Source organism: Phocoena sinus, chromosome 10, assembly GCF_008692025.1.
Source record: "Phocoena sinus isolate mPhoSin1 chromosome 10, mPhoSin1.pri, whole genome shotgun sequence".
In the NCBI taxonomy this organism is placed as follows: domain Eukaryota; kingdom Metazoa; phylum Chordata; class Mammalia; order Artiodactyla; family Phocoenidae; genus Phocoena; species Phocoena sinus.
In genome coordinates this window covers 64,511,417-64,533,586 of record NC_045772.1, presented here as the reverse complement: position 1 = coordinate 64,533,586, position 22,170 = coordinate 64,511,417, and the positions used below count along the sequence as shown (strand labels likewise).

General features: G+C 57.9%; 1 protein-coding gene across 4 annotated transcripts in view; it reads right to left on the bottom strand.

Moving 5' to 3' along the window:
• KMT2D (lysine methyltransferase 2D) overlaps positions 1-21,838 on the bottom strand; it is a 40,261-nt gene extending 18,423 nt beyond the window's left edge. For 3 of the 4 annotated variants that reach the window (XM_032646197.1, XM_032646199.1, XM_032646200.1), the window contains exons 1-34: positions 20,052-21,838; positions 15,578-15,663; positions 15,191-15,317; positions 14,787-15,010; positions 14,563-14,672; positions 14,225-14,387; positions 13,721-13,886; positions 13,507-13,621; positions 13,203-13,360; positions 12,851-12,996; positions 11,309-12,712; positions 10,106-11,214; positions 9,289-9,402; positions 8,828-8,938; positions 8,189-8,293; positions 7,261-7,442; positions 6,947-7,111; positions 6,742-6,851; positions 6,596-6,643; positions 5,709-5,930; positions 5,360-5,479; positions 5,166-5,270; positions 4,806-4,936; positions 4,574-4,721; positions 4,309-4,374; positions 4,020-4,130; positions 3,681-3,818; positions 3,492-3,576; positions 3,020-3,261; positions 2,848-2,921; positions 2,588-2,638; positions 650-2,461; positions 362-541; positions 147-283 (exon numbers count right to left, since the gene is read on the bottom strand). In XM_032646197.1, coding sequence (XP_032502088.1) covers positions 147-283; positions 362-541; positions 650-2,461; positions 2,588-2,638; positions 2,848-2,921; positions 3,020-3,261; positions 3,492-3,576; positions 3,681-3,818; positions 4,020-4,130; positions 4,309-4,374; positions 4,574-4,721; positions 4,806-4,936; positions 5,166-5,270; positions 5,360-5,479; positions 5,709-5,930; positions 6,596-6,643; positions 6,742-6,851; positions 6,947-7,111; positions 7,261-7,442; positions 8,189-8,293; positions 8,828-8,938; positions 9,289-9,402; positions 10,106-11,214; positions 11,309-12,712; positions 12,851-12,996; positions 13,203-13,360; positions 13,507-13,621; positions 13,721-13,886; positions 14,225-14,387; positions 14,563-14,672; positions 14,787-15,010; positions 15,191-15,317; positions 15,578-15,626 — 8,228 coding nt within the window. In that variant the 5' untranslated portion in view covers positions 15,627-15,663; positions 20,052-21,838. The remainder of the gene's footprint in view (positions 1-146; positions 284-361; positions 542-649; positions 2,462-2,587; positions 2,639-2,847; positions 2,922-3,019; positions 3,262-3,491; positions 3,577-3,680; positions 3,819-4,019; positions 4,131-4,308; positions 4,375-4,573; positions 4,722-4,805; positions 4,937-5,165; positions 5,271-5,359; positions 5,480-5,708; positions 5,931-6,595; positions 6,644-6,741; positions 6,852-6,946; positions 7,112-7,260; positions 7,443-8,188; positions 8,294-8,827; positions 8,939-9,288; positions 9,403-10,105; positions 11,215-11,308; positions 12,713-12,850; positions 12,997-13,202; positions 13,361-13,506; positions 13,622-13,720; positions 13,887-14,224; positions 14,388-14,562; positions 14,673-14,786; positions 15,011-15,190; positions 15,318-15,577; positions 15,664-20,051) is intronic. The other variant, XM_032646198.1, reaches the window with a different exon arrangement.
• Positions 21,839-22,170: the final 332 nt, after the last annotated feature.

The following is a 22,170-nucleotide window of genomic DNA, read 5'->3' as shown; positions in this document are numbered from 1 at the left end:
GCAGTGAGGGGGAAGGAATGGAATGAGGAAGAGAAGTTAAGTGATGCTGAAGAAGGATTAGAGAGACAGGAAAATCAGAGGCAGCACACAATGGAGGTACAATATGTTCCCTTGATTTCCCCCCAGGGCACCCCCTGGAGCCTCACCGGCTGTTCACATCCATAGAGGAAGGGGTGGCTGGTGGAGGTGGCCGGGAGAGTCGGTCATCACTGGGGAAAGCCCCTGGCCCCAGGATGGGGCCACCCAACTTGCTCGGGGGCAGCCCCACAAGGCTGCTCTTGTCCTAGGAGAGATGAGGGTAGATGAAGGTGGGGGCCACCTTCAGTATCTTGGATCCACTACCCCTTGCCACTCTACCTACCTGGGTGCCGGCAAAGGGGGTCTGGCCTCGACCCAGCTGCTCAAAGGCAGGGCTACTAGGCTCAGCACCCCAGCTGCCCGGGGGCCCCACTGCTCCGGCAGCTGCCGCGGTTTCCTTCTCCTGCCGAAGGGTGTTGCGCTGGATCTGCTGCCGAATCAGCAGCTCCCGTAGTCGTTGGCGCTGCGCAGAGAACAGAGAAGAGGGGTGAGTCCATTCTACTCAAACCAAAGGGCTGGCGCAGAAACAGGGGAGACGTGGAGGGTGCTCAGGTCCAGGATGTCGACTCACCTGTCGTTGCTTCTCCAGCTCGGTCTGACTGAGGCTGGACATGCCTGGGTCCTGGGTACCCGGAAGTTCAGGTGCCGCCAAAGAGCTGCCCATCCCAGCCCCTGGGTCTTCTCGCTTCTCAACTGGAGAGGTGATGCCTGCCCGCTGGGAGGCTCCATGGGACAGGTAGGGGAGGGATCCATCGGGTGCAGGTGGTGGAAGGACTGATGGGGGGCGTAGTGGGGACAGCCCATAGCCCTCTCCCGTGGACCCACTGCTGGGTCCCAGAGGGCTGCCCGATGGGTGGAAGTTCCCTGTGGCTACTGCGTAGTTTGTGCTTTGAGGCTTGCCCAAGGTAGGGCCGGGCCCAAAATGGCTGTTGATCCCATGGGGTGGAGGGAGACCAGGCTGAGGGACAGGGGGCTTTAGCGAAGGCTCCCCTACTGCCTGAGGGAAAGTGAAACGCATGGGAGAAGGGGTGCCTACAAATGCACCAGTCCCAGGGGACCGGGCAAAATTGGGGGGCTGCACACTTGGGACCTTGGCGTGGAGCTCACCTGCCGGCCCTGAGGGCAGGGCTGCTGGGAAACCCCCAGCCCCCAACGGAGTGTGGGCTAGAGGCCCAGCCTTGAAGGCAACTTCAGGGGGCTGTGGGCGGGGTGGCTTATGCAGTGGGGCAAACGGGTCCCGGGACTGAGGGCGTGAGGGCGGGCGGGAATAAGGGTCAGGGGACTGGAAGCGAGGGGTAACAGGGGATGGGCAGAAAGCCTCAGCAGACAGAGGACGGGGTGTCAATGGGGACTGGGAGCTGGACTGGGACTGGGGACTGGCGGGCACTCGGGAGAAAGGGTCAGAGGGCAGTGAGCGAGGAGGCAGGGCACAGCAGCTCTCAGGGGGTGGGGGTGGGGGCCGAGGGGTCAACGGGGGTTGGGCATAGGGGTCAGGGTAGGGGCCAGGGCGAAAGATGTCCGAGTGGCTGGGAGGAGAAGGGGCCAAAGCCTGGGCAGGGGGCGGCTCCTGGGGCCTTAGGCCCAAGCCTGGGCTCTGGGGCTCTACCTGAGATGCCCGAGGGGTCAGGGGGGCTTTGAAGACATCGGGTGCCTTTAACTCCAGGCCACCCAGATGGGGGCCTGAGGAGGGTGAGTCAACAAAGCCCAGGTTTGGGGGCCCATAGCTGGGAGACGACGCCCCAAGCTCTTCCTTCTTCACCTCTAGGGCCTTCCGAGACTCCACGAAAGGCAGGGGTGACAGCAGAGGCTCAGAAGCCTTGCCTCCCCCTACCCCTGGGCTCTCAGTCACAGCCAGGTTGTCCAGTGAGGGGCAGCGGGGTTTGAGGAAGGGGTCAGGTGTGGAGGGCTGGTGTCGGGGGGTGCCAGGTGGGGTGGTGTGGAACTCCCCTGGCTGGCCGGTCCCAGGACGAGATGAGGCGCCCAGCGTCGCGGGCTGCGCGGGGGCCCCGGTCGGACTAGGATAGGGAGGATAGGTGGGTGGTGCCGTGGGGAAGCGGGGCTCCAGAGCGTAGGCGGGGGCCAGTCCAAAGGGGTCCTGCGAAGGCACTTGGGCGGGCACCTGGGGTGGGAGCTTGAGGAAGAGCTCACCAGGCGAGTCAGGGCCGGGCACCGTGCCCGCCGGCGGCTTCAGAAACCCATCCGCAGAGGTAGACAAGCCGGCGGGGGGAGTGGGGCTGCCAATGAAAATGGTGGGGGCAGCAGCAGGAGGCGGGCTGCCCAGTGCCCCTGGCTGGGGGGGAATGCGGAGATGCAGGGCCGGTCGGTCAGTCTTACGGGCCATGTCGCCCACCTTGGTCTGCTTGTTGATCTGGCTCTCAGCCTGCTACAGGGGGAGACCAGGCACAGAGCAGTCAGGCTGCTGTAGGCAGGCCCTACGTCCCCCCTACCCTTAGAGAGCCCGCCCCACTACAGGCCTTGGATGGCACGGCCCAGCCTGGCCCCCACTCACCTTTTGCACCTTGTTGATGCGGTGAGCTGCCCGGTTATCTTTGGCCTTTTGCTGAGGAATAGAGGACACAACCTTAGGCTAGGACGCAATCTCACGCTCAGCCCCCAGCCCTCGCAATGTCACTCACACTGCCTACCCAGAAGCTGATCCCTACTGGCCCAGCTGCTTTGGGAATGGGGAATGGCAAGAACTGAGGCGACCTTCCCAAAGTCACCCCACACCCTCAGTTCCCACGCTGACCCAGGCTCCCTCTGTCTCACCAGGTAGGGGGCTTTATCAGCAGCTGGAACTTTTCTCCAGAGCTTCATGATTTGTTTGCAGCGGCTAGACCAGTCTGGAGGGCAGACAGAATGTGTTAGGGGAGACCTGGCAGGTGACCCCCTGCACGTGCCATGTTACAGGTTGTCTCCCTTGCCCTCATCCCACGGGTACCTGGGTAATCTTGCTTGAGATTGGGAAAGTTAATGTTGGCATAGAGCACAGGTGAGATGGTAGAGAGCTGGCCCAACTCCTCGTCCTTCTCCCAGCGCTGAAGACTCCGCTGGTTGTAGGAGAGCCCGTCGCCCTCACCCTCTGTGGTGGGCGTGGTCGGGGTGGAGGGCGTGGTGCCCCCCGAGCCTGTCCAGGGGCTGTCTGGCTCACCGGGCTCCGGGCTAAAGAAGCCCCCGCGCTCCCTGGGGCGCAGGGGCGGAGAGTCACAGAGGGCAGGGACGCCAAGTCCCACCCCAGACAAACTGCCCAGAGTCCCCAGGCCACTGCCCTGCCCCAACAGAGGACAGTCACTAACAAAGGAGCAGAGAGAGGTGTTGCTACAGCAGCACCCAAGAGTCCAAGGTTCCCTCCCTTGGCATGGCCCCAGTTGGAAGGAAGAGACTGCCCACGGGGGTTAAGCATAAATACCAACCTAGAATCCAGGAATGGGGACTGGCAAAGGCCCGGGTAGGAGTCCATTGGGCTGCTGGAGGGGAGGTTGCCCAAAGGGAGTCCACCTACAAGAGGCACAGGATCAGCGAAAGGAGTAAGTGGCCCATCCTGGAGGCAGGCTTGGCCATACCTGCCCACCCAGTTTTCAAACCACTCCTATCCGGATCACCTTGAAGAAAGGGCCTCTGTAGCGGTGTACGGCTGCCGTCGAGGCCAGGGGTTCCACAACCCAGATGTTGCTCTCGTTCAGAACCCAGAACATCCTTGAAAAGCTGCTGCAGGTCCTTGGATTCCATCTTGGGCAGTTCTGTGAGGGATCGATGAAGGATGCTGCTGAGGAAGACTGGGGAGTTGAAGGGACACCACAGGGCTACAAATGGTCACGGCCAGGGAAGGTGCCCACGACTCCCCACTAGAGAAGCTGTAGAGATGAGAGTCTCACAGGTAGGATGCTCTCCTTCTCCCACAGAGGACCCTTATAGGCAAGGAGTGTGGGTCACAGCCTCACCTTCTGTGGGAATCCTGTCTAAGTCAGAGCTAAGCATCCCTTCCCCCGGGGTGCCTGGCTTCTCAGGGTCACTAGGCACTGGGGATGCCTTTACGCCGCCATCCTCAGGTCCTGCAATTGCCAGGAGAAACCCATCAGCCAAGGCCAGTATGGAGGTACCACACTGGCCACCCTGAACCACAGAAGGCACGGAACACTCTCCAGCCTCCATCCCTGATAGTGCTCAGGGGCAGAACAGATTCACAGAAGCAAAACCAAGATGGCACACAGTCCTCCCAGCAGCCCTCACCTGATGTGTCAGCCTTGCCCTCAGGACCACGGGATTCTTCATCTGCAACATCCGGACCGTCATCTCCTATAAGCAACAGTCGCCATTCCAATCAGAGATGCCCTACATGTGATGCCCCGAATAGGACCCCAGCTCCAAGGCCAGGGCCCTCGGCCCACCCTCAACTCCTGGAGACCAGCCCATTTCCCACTAAAATCTCTTACCAGCTTCTACGCACAGAGCGAAACTGGACCCCTTCAGACCACCTTACCCCCACACGACTGACCTTTCTGTGAGGTCGGGAGCTCCTTCCTATCTGAGCCTCCATCCCCCTTGGCTTTTGGGGTTCCTAGTCCAAAGCTTGGCCGGCCCACCCCAACTGCAAAAAGGGCCTTCCGGCTCAGGTCCAGCAGCTCCTTCCCAAAGAAGGCTTCCTGTGGGAGGAGTCAGGGAGAAACAGGCTTCTTCATGCCCTGCAGGACCGACACTGCCCTTGCCCCTCGGAGCCTAAGACCCACCTGCAGATAAGCAGGGAACATGTCCTCTAGTTTGCTCTTCTTGCGCCCTCGCCGCTGCTGCTTCTTCTTCTCATCCCCATCAGCTAAGCTCTGGTCCACAGAGCCCTCTGCAGGCAGGTCGGCAGGCAACACTGGGGACCGAATGGGAGGTGTCTGCCTCTCTGGGGACAGCGGGCATGCTGCTCCCAACTTGGCCTGGGGACGCTTTCTGCCTACTCTCTCCCCAGCACCAGTAGTGGGCCCACTACTCCCCTGGCCCTCTGAGTGGACTCCCCTGCCCCAGGCCTCCCTGGCAGTGTCCCACAGGTCCTGTGATCCCCACCTTCTCCCAGGCCCCACTGGAGCCCTCACCCGTCTCACCCTCGTCGGGCTGCCCATCCCCACTCAACACCTCCGCCTGTGCAGCAGGCCCCTTTTTCACACGTGTGTGGGATTTCCGCTGTCGCACCATGAAACCACCGATGCCTATAAGGAGACAGAGCTGAGGCTGAGAAGCCGCTGGGGACCTGGTGAGCTGCCCCTCACCACCCCACCTCTGCATCCCAGGGCCTCACCAGGCCGATAGGGTTTGCGTTTGCGTTTTTTGCTTTCCTCGGTCTCCTCTTTGCCAGGCTCTCCATCAGGGCTGACGGGGCCCTCTAGTTTAATTTCGCATTCCATGTGTTCCACACCACCTGTGTACGGGGACAGACGAGACGGAAGCAGGTCAGAGGCATGGACCCTTTTAACCCTGTCATCCTGCCACCTAAGAACAGAGCTGAGTGCCCTGCCACAGAGCCATCTGGACAAGACCAACAGTGCCTTGAGGGTGACTGGGAGTCATAATGCAGCTCCTACCCAACACTCAACTCTCACAGGCATGCTCCCATTACTTTGGCACTCCCTGAGACTCCTCAGCCTGACCTTCACCCTTGAGCAGCTCATCAGTGTCCAGGTCTCCATCCTTCTTGTCATCAGGGCCAAGGGCATCTGAAGGCTCAGAACCCTCCAGCCCTGCCTCGCCTGGGAGGCCAAGCCGTCCTCGCCGCTGGCGCCGCTTGTGCAGGGGCGACATGGTCAGGTTACGCAGCACAGCCATGCCAGTTTCTGTCAGCCACACACCCTCGAAGCGGAAGTACTGGGGCTCTGCACAAGGGGGAAGAGCGTGTGACCCCCGATGGAGGCCCCAAGGAGCGCAGAACTCCAAGTTTCGGCCTAAGTCCCTAGCTGGGACAAAAGCAGCGAGAGAGAGACAGACTGAACTCCAGACTGGGGTCTGAGGGCTGGAGAGGAGAGACCACCAGCGGGCGCCAGCTGAGGCCCGAGTGCTCCCTCAGGTAACCAGGAGGATCAGAGAGACCGCTCCTGCTGAAGCCGGACTTTGCTCATGGTTCACCCCCAGTTCACCCAATATATTCTCTAGCTGTCTGAGGCCAGGAGGGCCCCTCCTTGCCGAATGCCAGCTCACAGTGCCCCAGATGCCAGGAGCAGTGCCCACATCACGATGGAGGTGGGAGAGCCCCAGCTCCTTCATTAAGGAGAAAGCTGTGTTCCGTGCTCTCTGGAGGTGAGATTCTAGCCGTACAAAGGCCGCGTTGCCTGGTGGAAGGAACTCTGCCTGGGAAACTGGATGCCTTGGTTCTCGTCATAACTTCACCACTGACCTATGGGGTGACCTTGGGCAGGCCACTCAACCCCCCTGGGTCTTAGTTTCCTTCTCCGAAAATAACGAGATAAAGTTGGGGGGCTGGAGCCGGACTAAGTGCCTAAGGTCTCCTCTGGCTTTGGCATTCAGAATTTCTGTGACTCACCCGGCTCTTTCACCTTCATAGGCACCAGCTCTGGAGGCGCAACAGGCACTGTGGAGAGGACAAAGCAAGGCAGCTAGAGGCCCTGTCCCAAAGCAAGGCACCCCTGCCCGACCCCTCCTCCCCTCTCCCCCGCCCCTGGTACTCACCAGCAGGCTTTACCACGTAAGGCTGGCAAGAGACACAGTCAAAGCCCTCATCGGCCGCCTGCTCCACGTCATCCTCTGTGAAGAGGCTCTCGCAACCAGCATGCATCCACCTGGGAGAAGGGAGACAGGAGGGGATAAACTGAGACAACGCCAGGCTGAGAACAGGGAAGAGGGGGCTTATATGAGGAGAAAGGGGCACCCTCACCGTTCACAGTGACGGCACTGGATCAGGAGGTCCTCTTCCACATACGGGGCATGACAGATCGGGCAGGTCACCAGGCTGGCGCAGGGCCCGCAGTGCGTGTAACTATTCTGCCATTCACAGTGGAAGCCAGGGGAGGCGGCCCCACACTGCATACAGGACACACACCTGGTGGGGGCAGAAAGACAGACCCTCAGCACCTAACCCACCCAAAGCACCCAAAGCCGCCCAGCCTTCTAAACCCCGCCTCTGCCATGTATTCAACATCACACCCACTCAAACATTTCAGGCCCCTCTGAAGATCCCAGTCTCCTTACCACTTGCACTTCCAGCCACCCTTGGGCACGGTGAGCAGTGGCGGGTCCAGGCAGTACGTGTGGTAGCTGATGTCACAGTCATCACAGAGCAGCAGGCGGGAGGGGTCTGAGGCCTGGCCGCATACCTCACACACGATGCACTCCACGCAACGCCAGCCCTTCAGCAGCATCACCTTGGTGATCTGGTGCAGAAGACGGCAATTCCTCAGGAGGTGATGCGGAGGGCAGGGCAGACCTCTCAGGGGAGCGGGGGGACTTACACAGGTGAGGCTGGAGGACCCCAGTACCCAGGCCAGACCTCCATTTGAGCACAGGGAATCTACACAGAGCACCCTCACCCCAAAAACAGTGGATCTTAAACTTAGGCTTCCAGGGGTCTCTGCTGATCAGAGAACAGCCTCACCCGGCCACTGCCTCATTAGGATCTTTCACTAGCGAAGTCTCCAAAAAGACTGTGGATAGAATTAGGTTGTATTTCCCCCAGTTTTTCTTGAACATGTAGAGCCTGCTACTGCTACAAGTTAGTGACTGTTAGCAGTGGACAAGTTCTAAATTAACATTAGTGAAAACCCCAAAATGACTGATCATACTTGAGTCAAAAACACTGCTTTCTCTTTGTGGACATGTGTTTGATTCTGATTTTACATTTTATATCCAGACCATATCATGTTTTCTACTAGTAAAGTTCTCACAGTTTACATGATGGACTGAATTATACCAGCAAGTCATGGTCTACCACAAAGAAACTCGTAAAGACCACTACGGTTTCCGAAGTATTTTTTCCCAAGATGAATTTGACAACCACTGGAAACTGATGGACAACTTCCATGACCAATGGCCACTTTAAGTCGAGTGGCCAAGACAGGGGACTAGGATAAGCAGTAACGACCCCATCCCTCAGGCCAGACCTCTTGGGCCCTGAACTCACCTTGCTGTTGACACAGTAAGGGTGATAGCACTGAGAGCACTGGGAACAGGCAAGAAGGTGGCCCTCTGCCCCCCGGCCAAAGCTGCCACATACCACACACATGTCCTGGGGAAACACACAGAAACCCAAATGTCCAACCTCACATCCTCAGTACCACTCAGTCCCAGTAACTGACGACACCACTAATCTGAGAAGGAGGAGTCAAAGAACCAGAAGCCCATCCCCAGCATTAGGACACGGTGAGCCATCACGGGACCCCGTTCCTTCCTAGCATGCCTTGCCCATCTGATCAGGTAATTTGAAATGATACAGCCTGACATGGGTAACGCTAAGGAGAAGTGAAAGATAAGGTGGGTAAAGACTGGTCAGGATGAGACAGTAATATATGCGACAAAATCCTACAGCTTCGAGATTACTCGTGTTCCCTAGACTCTAAGCTTCAACAGAGCAGAAACCATTTCTGCCTTTTTCACTGCTACATTCCTAGCTGCTAGCTCAGTGTCAAGCTCATTCTCTGGAATGCCAGGAGTAGGTCCCTGGTTCTCCCCATTTACCCTCCCACCGAAACACACATATCCAACTGTTCAGGCTGCCAGGTCTCACTGCTGAAGACGGGACTACAAAAGTCAAGTACGGTACCTGCATTAGGACAAACTTGTCTGTGTTGGAGAAGAGAACCACAGTATTTTGCATGGTGTCATCATCATCATCTTCTTCCTCCTTGCTGGGAGAGCTATCGATATCAGCAACCTTATAGGCAGAGAGTTGTGGAAAGTGAGGCAGCTAAATCCGCCCCAACTAAGCTGCTTTCCTCTTTGGTGTTGGGGCAAGGCGGCATAAACCCCTGGCTAAGATGAAAGCCAGGAGCCAGGACTAAGAAGCAGAAGAACACCCCAGCTCCCAAACTGGGCCTCAGCCCAACATCAGATTTCAGAGAAGCCTGGGGGCCAAGAGCACAGAAGGAGCACAGACATAGCTGGACGGGCCCTAGGCTAGCAGGCAGGCAGGTGAGCGTGCAGGGGACTGGCAAGATTTAAAGGGTGTTTAATCTTGAAGGGGCCAGCTGAAGCATGTTTGGGGGATGGGAGGCCTCTCCTTACTACCAGAGTCTCAATGGAAGAAGTAGTTGATTTTAGCCGGGCCCGTCCTCTCCCACGTCCTCCATGTGCTCCTCCACGTGGCCGGCGTCTTCCTGGGAAACTACTGCTGCGACCCTGAGTGAGGTAAGGGGACGATTACAGGAAAAGTCGAGGGCTAATATGCTGCATCCACAGGCTTGGAGGGAAGAGAAGAGACGAAGGGACAGAGTACGGCAGGTAACAAGGCCCAAAAGTCCCAGTCAGGGCCAGGGAAAAAGCCAAGCTCTCAGATAGCAACAGGTAGGTAACTCTGGTCCAAACCACTCCACATCTTCCAAGAAGAGTGGTCAACGTGGTACAACAAGAAACAATACCGGCCTGAGAGACCTGAGTTTCTAGTCCCGATTCTATGGCCGAGTTACCATGAACCTGGGCAAGTCGCGTCCCCCTGTGTATCAGTATTCTCCCTGATAAAATAAGAAGGCGCACTCAAGGACCTCTGACAGTCCAGGATTCAATAAGCCAGGCAGGGGGCTTCCCTGGTGGCGCAGTGGTTGAGAGTCCGCCTGCCGATGCAGGGGACACGGGTTCGTGCCCCGGTCCGGGAAGATCCCACATGCCGCGGAGCGGCTGGGTCCGTGAGCCGTGGCCGCTGAGCCTGCGCGTCCGGAGCCTGTGCTCCGGCAACGGGAGAGGCCACAACAGTGAGAGGCCCGCGTACCGCAAAAAAAAAAAAAAAAAAAAGCAATAAGCCAGGCAGGAAGGCATCAGCGACACAGGACTACACCTCTGACAGTGGCATGACACCAAGCACATCAGTGGCTGGATAGCCCCTTACCTGTTTGATGCGGGAACGAGCCGGGGAGCTGCGCCGCCTCCCCTTGTCCCCCTCCGCTTTGCCTCCTCCGATAGCTGTCCCAGCATCACACAACAGCGAGTCATCAGTCTCTGGCAGCGAATCCGTACAAAGTCGCAGGGAGCCCTCATCTCGGGCTGGACTAACGTCTGTAGATACCCCCAGCTCCATGGACAAGGAGCCACCGCCCTCGGGGTCGGGAGAGCCCAGCAGGGGCTCTGAGCCAGGAAAACTGGCACTGGCATCGCCCTGGCTCAGATTAGAGATCTCATTAACGATGTCAGATTTGATGAGAGTAGGTGGGGTGGGGGCCACTGGTGCACGTGGCTCCTCTTGCTCTTCACAGGGTGAGCCCTGCCCTGCCTGCTTGCATTCTGGGCCATAGACCTCCATAGGGGTCACAGGGGCCAGCTCCTCGGGGTCCAGGAGCACAGGGGAACCCTTAAGTTCACTAGCCAAACTGCCGGGGGTCTGTCCGGCCTCTGGATGTGATCCAGGAGTGTCAGTCCCATCGAGAGGGGCTGTATCTTCCCCCAGGCCAGAGAAGTCATCCAGGGCTGGGGCAGGGCTGGGGGCAGGGCAGGAAAGGTTCCCCATGGGAGAGGGGAGCGGACTAGTAGGGCTGGGTTCCAAGGCTGGGCACTCAGGTTCTGGGGCTTTCTCAGTCTCCATCTCATGTGGCTCAGCCTCATCTGAGACCTGCACTGCCTTCTGTATGGGACTCAGTGGGGAAGGAACAGACAGTGGCAGAGCAGGGGGAGAGCACTGGGAAGGAGGGGAGTTTGGGGGAGGCAGGGAATGCTGGAGGAGTGGGGAACAACGAGGGGGAAGGGGCTCCATCAGCATGGGAGAGGCCGGTCCTACCGGGGAGCCTGGAGATGGGGGAAGGATCATAGGGGGTACAGGCTCAGGGTCAGTGCAGTTAGCTTCTGGCGGAGGGCTGATCGGTGTCTCTAGGATGGGGGCAGCCAATGGCGACTCAGGGTCACTGTCCCCTTTGGCACCAAAGGGGTACTCTAACTCTCCCAAAGGAGACAGGGCCGGCGGGGCCACAGCTGTGATAATGGGTGAGAGCGGAGGAGGAAGAGGATCTGGAGAGAAAGAAGAAAAGAGAGGCTCTTAGATTAGATGTGCCATAAAGAGTTAAGACTGTCCCAGAGCAAGAGGGTACTAACATCCCCGTACCTGGTGGCATCAGCTGAGGTGACAAAGATGGCTCCCCAGATGGGGACAACGGCAGCTCCTCAGGCAGAGGGGACAGAGGTGGCTCCCCAGGCTCAGACAGGGCCGGCTCTCCAAGCAAAGGGGATAAGGGTGGCTCCCCAGGTGGGAGGAACGAGGGCAATTCCTCAGGTGCAGGGCATAGGCCTGGCTCCTCAGGGGGCTCTTCAGGTCGAGGGGACAGGCGCGGCTCCTCGGGCACTGGGGACAACTGCGGCTCCTCGGGCGTGGGGGACAGGCACAGCTCCTCAGGGCGAGGGGACAGGCGCGGCTCCTCAGGCTGGGAGGACAGATGCAGCTCCTCAGGTGCAGGGGACAGACGCGGCTCCTCGGACGCAGGGGACGGGCGCGGCTCCTGGGGCGCAGGGGACAGACGCGGCTCCTGGGGCGCAGGGGACAGACGCGGCTCCTCGGACGCAGGGGACGGGCGCGGCTCCTGGGGCGCAGGGGACAGACGAGGCTCCTCGGGCGCAGGGGACGGGCGCGGCTCCCCAGGCCGGGGGCAGAGTCGCAGTTCCTCAGGCAGTGGCAACAGGGGTGACTCCTCCAGGGGTAGGGACGTGAGCAAGTCCTCCGGTGGCGGGGAAGCAGGTGAGTCCTCAGGCGGTGGGGACAGGCGTGAAGCCTCAGGTGGCGGGGATGTGGGAGACTCCTCCGGTGGTGGGGACAGAGGAGATTCCTCGGGTGGTGGGGACAGGCGTGACACCTCAGGCAGGGGAGACAGGCGTGACACCTCAGGCGGGGGGGACATAGGCGAGTCTTCAGGTGGCGGGGACATGGGTGAGTCCTCAGGTGGCGGCGACAGGCGTGATGCCTCAGGTGGTGGGGAGAGAGGAGACTCCTCCGGTGGAGGGGACAGGGGCGATTCTTCAAATGGTGGGAATAGACAGGATGCCTCAGGTGGTGGAGACATGGGTGACTCTTCAGGTGGAGGGGACATGGGTGACTCCTCAGGTGGTGGGAACAGGCGCGATGCTTCGGGTGGTGGGGAGGTAGGCAATTCCTCCGGTGGGGGGGACAGGGGAGACTCCTCAAATGGTGGTGACAGAGGTGATGCTTCAGGCGGTGGGGATAAGGGTGTCTCAAGCAGGGGAGATGGGGGGGACTCCTCTGGGGGAGAGAAGGGTGACTCCTCCAGTGGAGAAAAAGGTGATGCCTCAGGTGGGGGAGACAGAGGAGACTCCTCAGGCGGTGGAGAGAGGGGTGAGTCCTCAGGCGGTGGGGACAGGCGCGATGCCTCAGGCGGCGGGGATGTGGGTGATTCCTCAGGTGGTGGGGACAGGGGCGACTCCTCAGGTGGGGGCAGCAGTGGCATCTCCTCATTGAGGGAGGCCTCCAACTGGGGCTCAAGTTGGGCCCCTTCTCTACCTGCAGACATAACACACTATGTTCCTACCTAGTTCAGCTGCACTCCACAGAAAGTACAGGGTCTGGGGCAAAGCAGAAACTGTCCCTTGCCACACGATAGAAGGGGATTACTTTCAGGGACCCTCAAACCCTACTCACCTAGTGGTTTGGCTTCACATTGCAGGGGCCCCGGTTCCTTGGGTTGCATAGAGGTCACGTGCCCACCCTTTGGCTGCCCTTGGCATGCAACGTACAGAGCAGCGGGCTCATCAGTGGGGGTATCGCCAGGCTCTGGGGGTGAGAATCTGCAGAGGGTACAGGGGAGCAGGCACCATGGCTCTCATCAGCTATCAGCTCCTCACGAGAGCACACTGGGGCGAGGCACGAGTGCTATGGACTGTACTGCCCCCTGAGGGCCCTCCTCTCAAAGTCAGCTTGCTTTAACACGAGCCCTGCCAATCTCAGCCCTTCCAATCCCCCAGCCTGATCTCTGCCAGTCCACACCACTTACCTGCTACAGACCGGGGGGTGCTGCTCAACAACAGAACTGACAGGCTGTCCTCCCTGGGCTTTGTGACAGCGGTGACAGAGCGAGTAGTTCTCAAACCACTCAGAGTTGGGGTTCAGCTCTGCTGAGCCTGCCCCACAGGCCCGGCATACCCGGCACGCCTAGGGGAAGGGAACGGGCAAAACGGGCACTTGTCAGACAGCCAGAGACTGGAGGAGAACACGGGACTCGTCACAACAGAGAAACCCGGGATGCTGTAGGAGGCAGACTTAGGGAGAGTAAGGCAGGAGGATCAGGGGACACTCACCTTGCACTTCCAAGAGTGAGCAGGCAGCTCCTCCATAGGTGGTTTCAGGCAGAAGGTATGGTATCCTTTGTCACATGTCTCACAGACCAACATCTTAGAGTCATTCCCAGGTTTCCTGCAGGGGCACAGGGCACATAACAGGGTCCTCCTTGCCCTCATTTTCAACCTTAACCTGTGCCCCGCCTAAGGTTCTCTCCTGCCCTCCCACTCTTACCTGCAAGCTTGGCACACTTTGCATTCAGGGCACTGCCAGCCAGCACGCTTGCGGGCAGTCAGAGCAGTGTCCAGGCAGGCCCCGTGATAGTGATGCCCACAGCTGGTACAGAAGAACAAGTCACACAATTCCCCTGGCCCCTCACATACGGCACAGCGAGCCTCCTCTGCAGTGGGAAGGGACAGAGGACACGGGTCAGCTATGGATTCCTTACAGGACTCGGTACGGTGCTGTCTACATAACAGGCATTCCACAGACACAGAATGACGAATAACAAAAAGTTACTAAGTGTCTGCCTAATATATGCCAGGCACTGCTCTAGGCACTGCAGACACCACGCTAAACGAGACAGGCAAAGCCCCTGCACTCACAAAGGCCACACGTATTTTAGTGGGGCAGACAGACAGTATGTAACTGTAGACTTCTGAGTGCTCTGCAGAGTACGGAGCCCCCAGCGCCCTTGGACCCTCATCTGCCCTCCGTCCAAAGGGCAGGACTTCTCACCCAGATGTGCGGCCCCCTCACTGTGCTCCGGGCAAAGCAGCTGCAGTGTTTTCATGGATAAGAAGGAACCGCTGGCAGCTGCACAGGGGAAGTGGTAAAGACGTGGACATCCAGGCGAGCGGCAAGGGATGGAGGCACCGAGTCTGGTGCAGTGGGAACAGCGCTGCCAGGGTGGAGACAAAGCCTCAGTGCTAGCCAGCTCTCTCCAGATCAACACGTCAGGCACTGGCTCTGTCCCAGTATGCCCCCTGCCCTCCTCATTCCACCCTGACTCTCGGAAGCCCACCAGCCCTGCCCACCCTGCCCTGGGCCTACGCAATCCCCTGGCCCGGCCCCACCTGTGAGATCCCTGAGAAGATGGCCTTGTCCACACCACATAGTTCTGGGCCCTCCTGCCCCCACACGCCTGCCGACCACGCAGCACACCAGTGGTGAGCCCAGCAGGACCCTTCACAGGGGGAAAGGGGGAAAGAGTTAACAAGAACGTCGTCACTGCTTCAGGGCCACTCAGCCCCTTCCCTGTTTCCTGCCCAAGTCAGCTACCCCACTTCCCTCCACTTACCTCCAGGTTCTCCTAGGTGGGCAGGTGTCAGGCCCTCAGGGAAACCAATCTGTGATAGGTCCTCACTGAGCAGCGCTGCCTCACTGGGCCCTGGGTTCCCCCCAGGGGACACCACTGAACACCGGGGCCAGTCAAATGGCAACTCAAAGCGCCGTAGCTCCCGCTGCCCATGTAGACTGGGCTCCCCGCAGTTACAGAGAGCACAACGCCGCATTGGACCCCCACTGTGAACACACAAGCATCAGCACCACGCTGGCCCCTGCCCACAGGTACCCCTAAACAACCCCATGACTTGCACACCTATGCTTCCCACTCATTTTCCTAAATTTTCCACCTTGAAAGCCCCAGACTCTCAAATCAAATCCTCGTATGTCCTTACATCCTCATTTCCCCAAACTAGTTACCTGCAGTCCTGGGGAGGCTCCTGAAGCCTGGGACCCCCAGAACTGGGCACAGAGCCCTCCCCCACATGTGGTTTGGGGAGGTCTGGCTCAGTGGCACCTGACTCCTCGGAGGCTGCAGGTCCATCAGCTGAATGAACAGACAGAGAAGTGCGCATCAGCCATTATCCTCCATTTAGCACTAGTCCACTCTTCAGACCCGTGAGATTATCCAAAACCCTTGGTGGATAACAGTGATGGCATTTCAACTTTTGTCCCAAAGAACAAAGTCCTTCAATTACCTGTCTATTAGAGGGACTTAGCTCCTGTCCTTGGGCTAGGACCAGAAATCTAAGATTGTCTGGGTAGAACAGAAAGCTGCCAAGCAAACCCAGAATGTGCCCTACTCACCTGCTGGTTCTGAATCTTTATCCTCACCAGGCGGCTTCGGGCTGTCCATCCCTCTCTCCGACTGGGCAGGGCCCTCTCGGGGAGACCTGTCAGACCCAAGAGATATCTATTTGTCTAGTAAGTCTTCCCACTAAACACTTTCCCCCAAATCCTAGGGAGAAGGCATCTAATGTTATCTAGACCCTACAGAAATCAGAGCAAAGACATACCTACAAATTCCTGCACTAATGACAAGGAAAGTCCCTCTCCCCAACTGTTGTCCCACTGCCTACCTCCTCCCCAGATAAACACATACCATCTTCTCCTACGCTGAATTCTGAGAGGATGCAGTCCCCTTTCCCACTTCCCACCTCCTGTCTAAGAGTTCCTAGGACAACAGCATCCAACTAGAAGCACATACAATCTACATCCAGTATCACTCTTTGCCTCATGACTGAGTTCCTGGCTTCTGGTGGGCCCTATCCCTTGGACTTTTTCCTCAGGTCTTAAGTCAGCTACCATCCTAGAGGCCTTTCAGTGCCAACCCAGGGGCAGTCATAACAAGAAGTCTGAGTCCAGCCGAAGTCCCTCTCCCTGGGGTCTTGCAGGACGTAGAACACATTACTGGAACTAAAGCGCATCTCTGAATGGATCTCCCCCATCTCCACTGGTTTCAACCAGAACATCCCAATCACAACAGAAGAAACTCCCCAATTTCCACCACTGCCCATCTAAATCCAACCCAGGCCCACCCCCTGGCCCTTGCCATGACTGAGCTCAGGATCTCATCCAGCCTGAAGGCCTCAGGTCGTTGCCCTTAGCAACACCAACAGCCCTTCCTCCTCAGATGTCCCTAGTAGTTAACAGAAGTGGGCCTTAAGAGTTACTGAGCATGTGTAGCCAGGCCTGAGGCTAGGCATGCTGGGAGTTGTAGTCTCAGGAAGCACACCACCACTTGGAGCTGTTCTAAACGGGGCAGGACAGAGCAAAGTAGCTTCCTTCCTCTTCCGTCAAGCAGGGTTTCAACACACACTATGGGGGTGGCGGGTAACGGTCCCCTCTTCTAAGATATGCCTGCCTATCCCAGAGCCAAATGAAACACGTTAAAGTTATACCTAAGAAGGTCAAGACCCACACCTTTGGGTATATTTTCCTAAACCTCAGATAAAACTAAACACAGTACCAAAAAGAGAGAAGTAAAGAATAAGAATTACAGAGCTGAGGAAGAGGAAAGAGGTCCTATAGAAGAAGGGAGAAAAGGACAGGTATAAACAGCTCTTAGTGGGAAGGGTAGGGGCTTAAGCAGAGAAACAGAGTATAGTTTTCCTACAGAAGGTAGAGGGGAATTCCTAAAACAAAACTCTAAATAAAAGTTTGAGAACTGTATCTCTCACCTTCTCCACTCCTCTTGTTTAACCAGAAGAACCACACCAACCTTAGTAAGGACAAGCCTCTCTTCCCAAACCAAATACCCCAGTCAGCCACTGGGGGTTGAGTGACTGGGGCAGATGAGACAGAGGGGAACCCTCAAAGGTGCCCAGGATCCATAAATCAATTACCTAAGAACCACATTATCAGTCCTCTTTCCCTGAGCTAACACTCCATTTCCAGACACTGGCAGTGGGCCTCATGTAGCATGTCACAGGAAGGGAAATTTTACTTTACTTTTTTCCCCTCACACTATTAGATTCTACTAGATTGGGAAAGTGAAATATCACCTGATACCTGTTACCTCTATTCCCAGATCACCTCTTTACCAAAGAGGTAAAGAGAGGATCCAGTGCCCTTTCCCACTTCCCACCTCCTGTCTAAGAGTTCCCAGGACAATAGCATCCCACACAATCACCCACACAATCACACCCACACAATCACACCTGAAAGGAAAGCAGGGTGGTCATCTAGCCAGCCCACAGAAAAGCTGCCACCCACACAATCACACCTGAAAGGAAAGCAGAGTGGTCATCTAGCCAGCCCACAGAAAAGCTGGTCTAGAACTTCAAGGGGCCGCCTAGAAGCCTCCTATGTGAATTAGGGGTTGGAGGTCAGGGCACCAGCCAGGCTCCTCTTCCTATTCAGTTATCCAAGGCCTGACCACACCCGGAAGGCTTCAAAGCTTCCTAAATGTGTGCAACTTTTGCTGTACCTTACCACTAAATGCCGCCAAGATCTTCCAACTGTTGTGCTCTCAAAGTTAAGGCTAAAGGAGTCACAAACATCAAGAAATGAAAAGCAACAGTGATAGTACAGTGGGTGGGAGGAGGACTGCCTCACACAAGGCCAGAGGGACAAATTCCTCCGCCCTCCCCCAAGCGCAGCCCTCTCAAGCTGGTAATGCTGGCACTGCTTGGGGAGCTACAGAAACCACCTTCGTCTAGCCTTGGGAATCAGTACCAACATCCTCCAAAGCGGCAGCCTCATTCACGGCACCATGGAAGATGAGAGATAAGCAAAGGGTTGAGTGTCCTCCAAGCTGAGGAAAAAGAATCTAGAGGCACTTCCAAGAAGCCCTATTTCACGACCCTGCAGTCTAGCGCCTGCACCCCAATGCTGAGTACCAGTTGTCAGGCCCCTCCTTAAACAGATCTAAACAAATAAAGACCATAGGTTCCCCTGTCCCATCATTCACAGCCAGAAACCACACATCCACACCAAGGGTTTTTTCCCTGGATCTAAACTGGGGTAATGCCCGGCCAGGCTTCCTCAGGGGAACTAGGGATCCCAGAGAAATACAGATCTAGGGAGTAAAACCGTGGTGGGTCCCCTTAATCCTAGGCCAAAGAGGCCCAGAACAGCAAGGAAAAAAGCAGGGATCCATCTCAACCCACTTTCCTCCCTGCCTCCATCCCAGACCAAAAGCTTTAACTCCATTTTCCCAGCCAAAGGGGAAATGGAGGCTTGGAGAGGTGAAAGGCTGAAGCAGGCCCTTGAGTGAACAGCTCTTCTCTAGGACTCAGGACTTCCTGGTTCCCAGCCTGAAACTCAAACCACACCTCTCCCCACCCCCATTTTGGGTTGGTCCTCCAGGGAAGAATCCAAATGGCAACAGTGGCCCTGTAGACCCTCCGGACTACTCCCTGGGTCATCCTAGGGTCAGCCACAGCTAACAAGGAGAGGTATCTAAGGAAGTTCTTCAGGGACAGACAACAGGAGAGGCCCTCCACAGGAGGCAAGGGCAGACAGCATGGGCGACAGCTAGCCTCATTCCAGCACCCCTGTGCCACCTCTCACCTCAGGATTACCACCCAGAAATCTTTCAAGGGCAAATCCCTATTTTCTCCTTTCCAAGACCAGGCTCAAAGAGGTCTAGCCCTCATATGGTGGAGGGAGTAGAGTGAGGGAGCAAAATACACCAGCCAAATCCCTGCTGGGCAGCATGACAGCTGTGAGAGGGGCTGTCCCAGCCCAGGGTCAGAGGCATGAGGTTCATGCTGCACCCTTCGTGCAGTCACATACACACCACTTCTCCCCAACACCTCCTGCCAGGGCTGAAAACATTGGCTTCAGCAGACACAGCTCTGCTCAGGTCACTTCTCCTCCAAAGAGATATAGGCCCCCCTATTCTGCAGAGTTGGGACAGGATCAGAGGACCAGTTAACATTCCCTGATTTAAAAAGGTTGGAGAGGTCTGGGAGGAGCCTGCAAGATCGGCCAGGGACTTATGGGCAACCAGCTCTCCACACCAGGCCCAGAGAAAGCGGGAGACAAAAGCCATTTTTTTGCAGCCCACATTCGCAGGGAGCAAATCTCAACGGCCTCCTCTATAATCCCCTAGAGATTATGTCCATCCGGAGAGGAGGGGAGGCAAAGCAGGCTAAGACAGCACTAGGCCTCGCTAGGGTCACTCTGCCAGACAGGGGTAGTTGAAAGTTGAACAGCAAGGCCACAGCTGCCCCCAGCCCCGCCTCCTTCTTGCCCCAGCCACCCCTTCATCACAATGGTCAGTTTCCACACACTCTCCCCTTTGCACAGTGAAATAAGGCCTAGTGAAGGATCTAGGGCTCCCTGAGTCTCCCAAAGACTGCTCTGGGTGCCCGGATGGGCAAGAGCAACCTTAAAGTCCAACCTGGCAGTAAATCGGACCTGGCAGTGCCACCCTACCCCCGCTCCCAAGTTGTTCTATTCCCAAGGCCCACAAGGAACCCTGAAGGAGAAGCAGCTGACTGGGATTGGTGCTGGCATCAGGGCTTGGGTCCTAGTTTGGTAGAGCTCCCCCCAACACAAAAATAAACAGGCAGAGAGGCTTTCTGGCCAGGTTCCCAAACTCCCGTGGTTCCCTGAACCCCCCAGTCTTTAAAGAGGCACACCCCAGGACACCAGGCCTCGGTTGTGCTCTGGCGACTGGCTCGGGTTCCCTTGACAGACCCTGCCAAAGGAACCCTCTTCAGCTCTGGCACCCCTTTCTCCAACCTACAGGCCAGCTCCGGCCAAGATAGTCCATCTGGCTATGCCCCCAGTCCAACCCTTTCTGGGCCCTGGCCGGGCGGACTTCACTCACCTCTTCACAGGGCGATCCAGAAATCCTCATCCGAGAACATGGCCAGAGCCCGGGCCGCTCCCCGACCTCCAACCGCCAGAGCGATCACAGCCGCCCCCCGCACGGGGGGGCTTAGGGGGGCCAAGAACGGTAAATCCAGGTCGGAGTGGCCACCCTCCCCCGCCCCAAAAAAGCAAGAAGCCAAAGAAGGGTTCTCTGCCTCGGGTTCCAGCAGTTTAGGTTTCCATGGACAGCCCCTGGGCGGCGAATCCCGAGCGGACACAAAGAGAGCACCGGTGGCTTTGATCTTGGGCGAGCAGGATCCGCATCCGCGTCGCCGGGCGGCCTCTCAGTCCTAGGGCTGGGCCAGCGCCCCGGCCGCCCGCACCGGGCTCGGGCGGAACGTCGAGGCTCTCCAGATGGAACGTCGAGGCGCCTCCCCAGCAGCCCGGAAGGAATGCCGCGCCGCCTCGCGCCGGGCCCGGATGGAACGTGAGACCCTCGCAGGAGCGCCGAGCCCCTCTCCCCGCTCGGGCCGGCGCCCCGGGGCCGCGCGAGCTACGGCGACACGGAGCCGGCGGGGCCGCGGAGCTGAACCTGACACACACCCCAGCGCCGGGCTCCTCGACCCCGAGCGCTCGCCCTCGGCGGCTTCGAGCCCCCCACCTTCTGCTCCCCCCGGGGAAGGGAGGAGGGTAGGTGGGCGAGGAAGAGGAAGGGGCGGGCGGTGCGAGCCCTCTGCCCGCTCCCCTCCGGCCGCTCCGGGCCCTGCGCTCGCCTCCCTTCCCCTCTGGCCTCGGGAGCTGCCCCGCCCCCGGCCTGGCCGGCTCTGATCGGCGGCACCCCCTCGACCCCCGGCTGGCTGCGATCGCGGGGGGCCTAGAGGTGCATGGCCCAACCCCGGCTCCCGGCGCCGGGGGGTCAGGAAACTGAGCGGAAAGTGGGGAACGAGGCAGCCATTTGCAACCGGAGAGGAAAGTAGTGCAGCGCGGCGCCGCTCCGCCTCCCCCCCCTCCGCCTCCTGTTCGGCCGGTAGGGTGGTTCCTGCGAAGGGGCTATTTCCTGGCCCGAGATCTCGGCAATGGTCGTGGAGATTCAGGAAGCCTCCGGCGCGAGATCCGGGTGGCCCTTTTGCCTGGTGAACCCCACTCCAGAAGGGGGAGAAAGGAGAAGACGCGGCCCTATTTTGTGTTGGAGCGGAGCGGCGGAGGGATCCGGCCCTCTCGGAGGAAAGGCTGTGACTCTGCAGTTCTACGCACACGCTAAGGGATCCCTCCGCCACGGGTTAACCCCGACTGCGCCGGGCCAGCCGCTGTGCAGACACGTGGGAAAGAAGACCCCTTCCTCTTCGCCCCGGCCCTAGAACTGCCTCCTTTACCGCCCGGCTAGTAGAACTAGGACTCCGTGCACTTTCTAATTCCGTTTCCCTGGAGTTATCGGCCCCTGAAACTCCAGCTGCCCCTTGCCTTGACCAGGAGCAATCTTTCCCGGGAGGGGGATGGAAGAAGAGCCAGGAGGTTGGCCGCTGCTCTGCATCCTGGGAACTGGAGTCCGCAAATGGAGAAAGTGAGGCACGGCGCCTGGCGCTGCAAAGGGTGGGTTCCTGCCACGTTCGGGGGCCTGAAGAAAAACGGAACGAGTCTCTAGTCGTTCCTTCTGACTCTCAAATCCCCTCGAGAGGAAAGAGGACTGTTAGTGCCCCCACAATCACCTCCCCCATCAAAACATAAATGTAGAGTTTCCCCTCCTTTGCGGGGTGCTCCCACCCCCAGCCCTTCTTTCCTAATCTTCAGGGCCTGTGTCCCCCTTCTTAATAAACATGTAACCCCTTTTTAGAGAGCATGTAACTTGTAGCCTTGCTGCTACCTGGCCGGAGTACTGTTATTCTGGACAAGATCCCAGCATACAGACACCCCCCCCCCCATTAGTCTGGATGAGAAGGGATTGGAAATGACTTCTCTGCATTAACTCTATCCACGGGATGGACAGGAGGAGACAAATTAACAAATGTGCTAGATACTTTATATATATTCTTAGTTATTCCTCGCCCTCGTTATGAATTACATGTAATCATGTCCATGTTACAGATGAAGAGATTGAGACTGAAATAGGTAAAATTGCTCAACAAACCACATGAAGT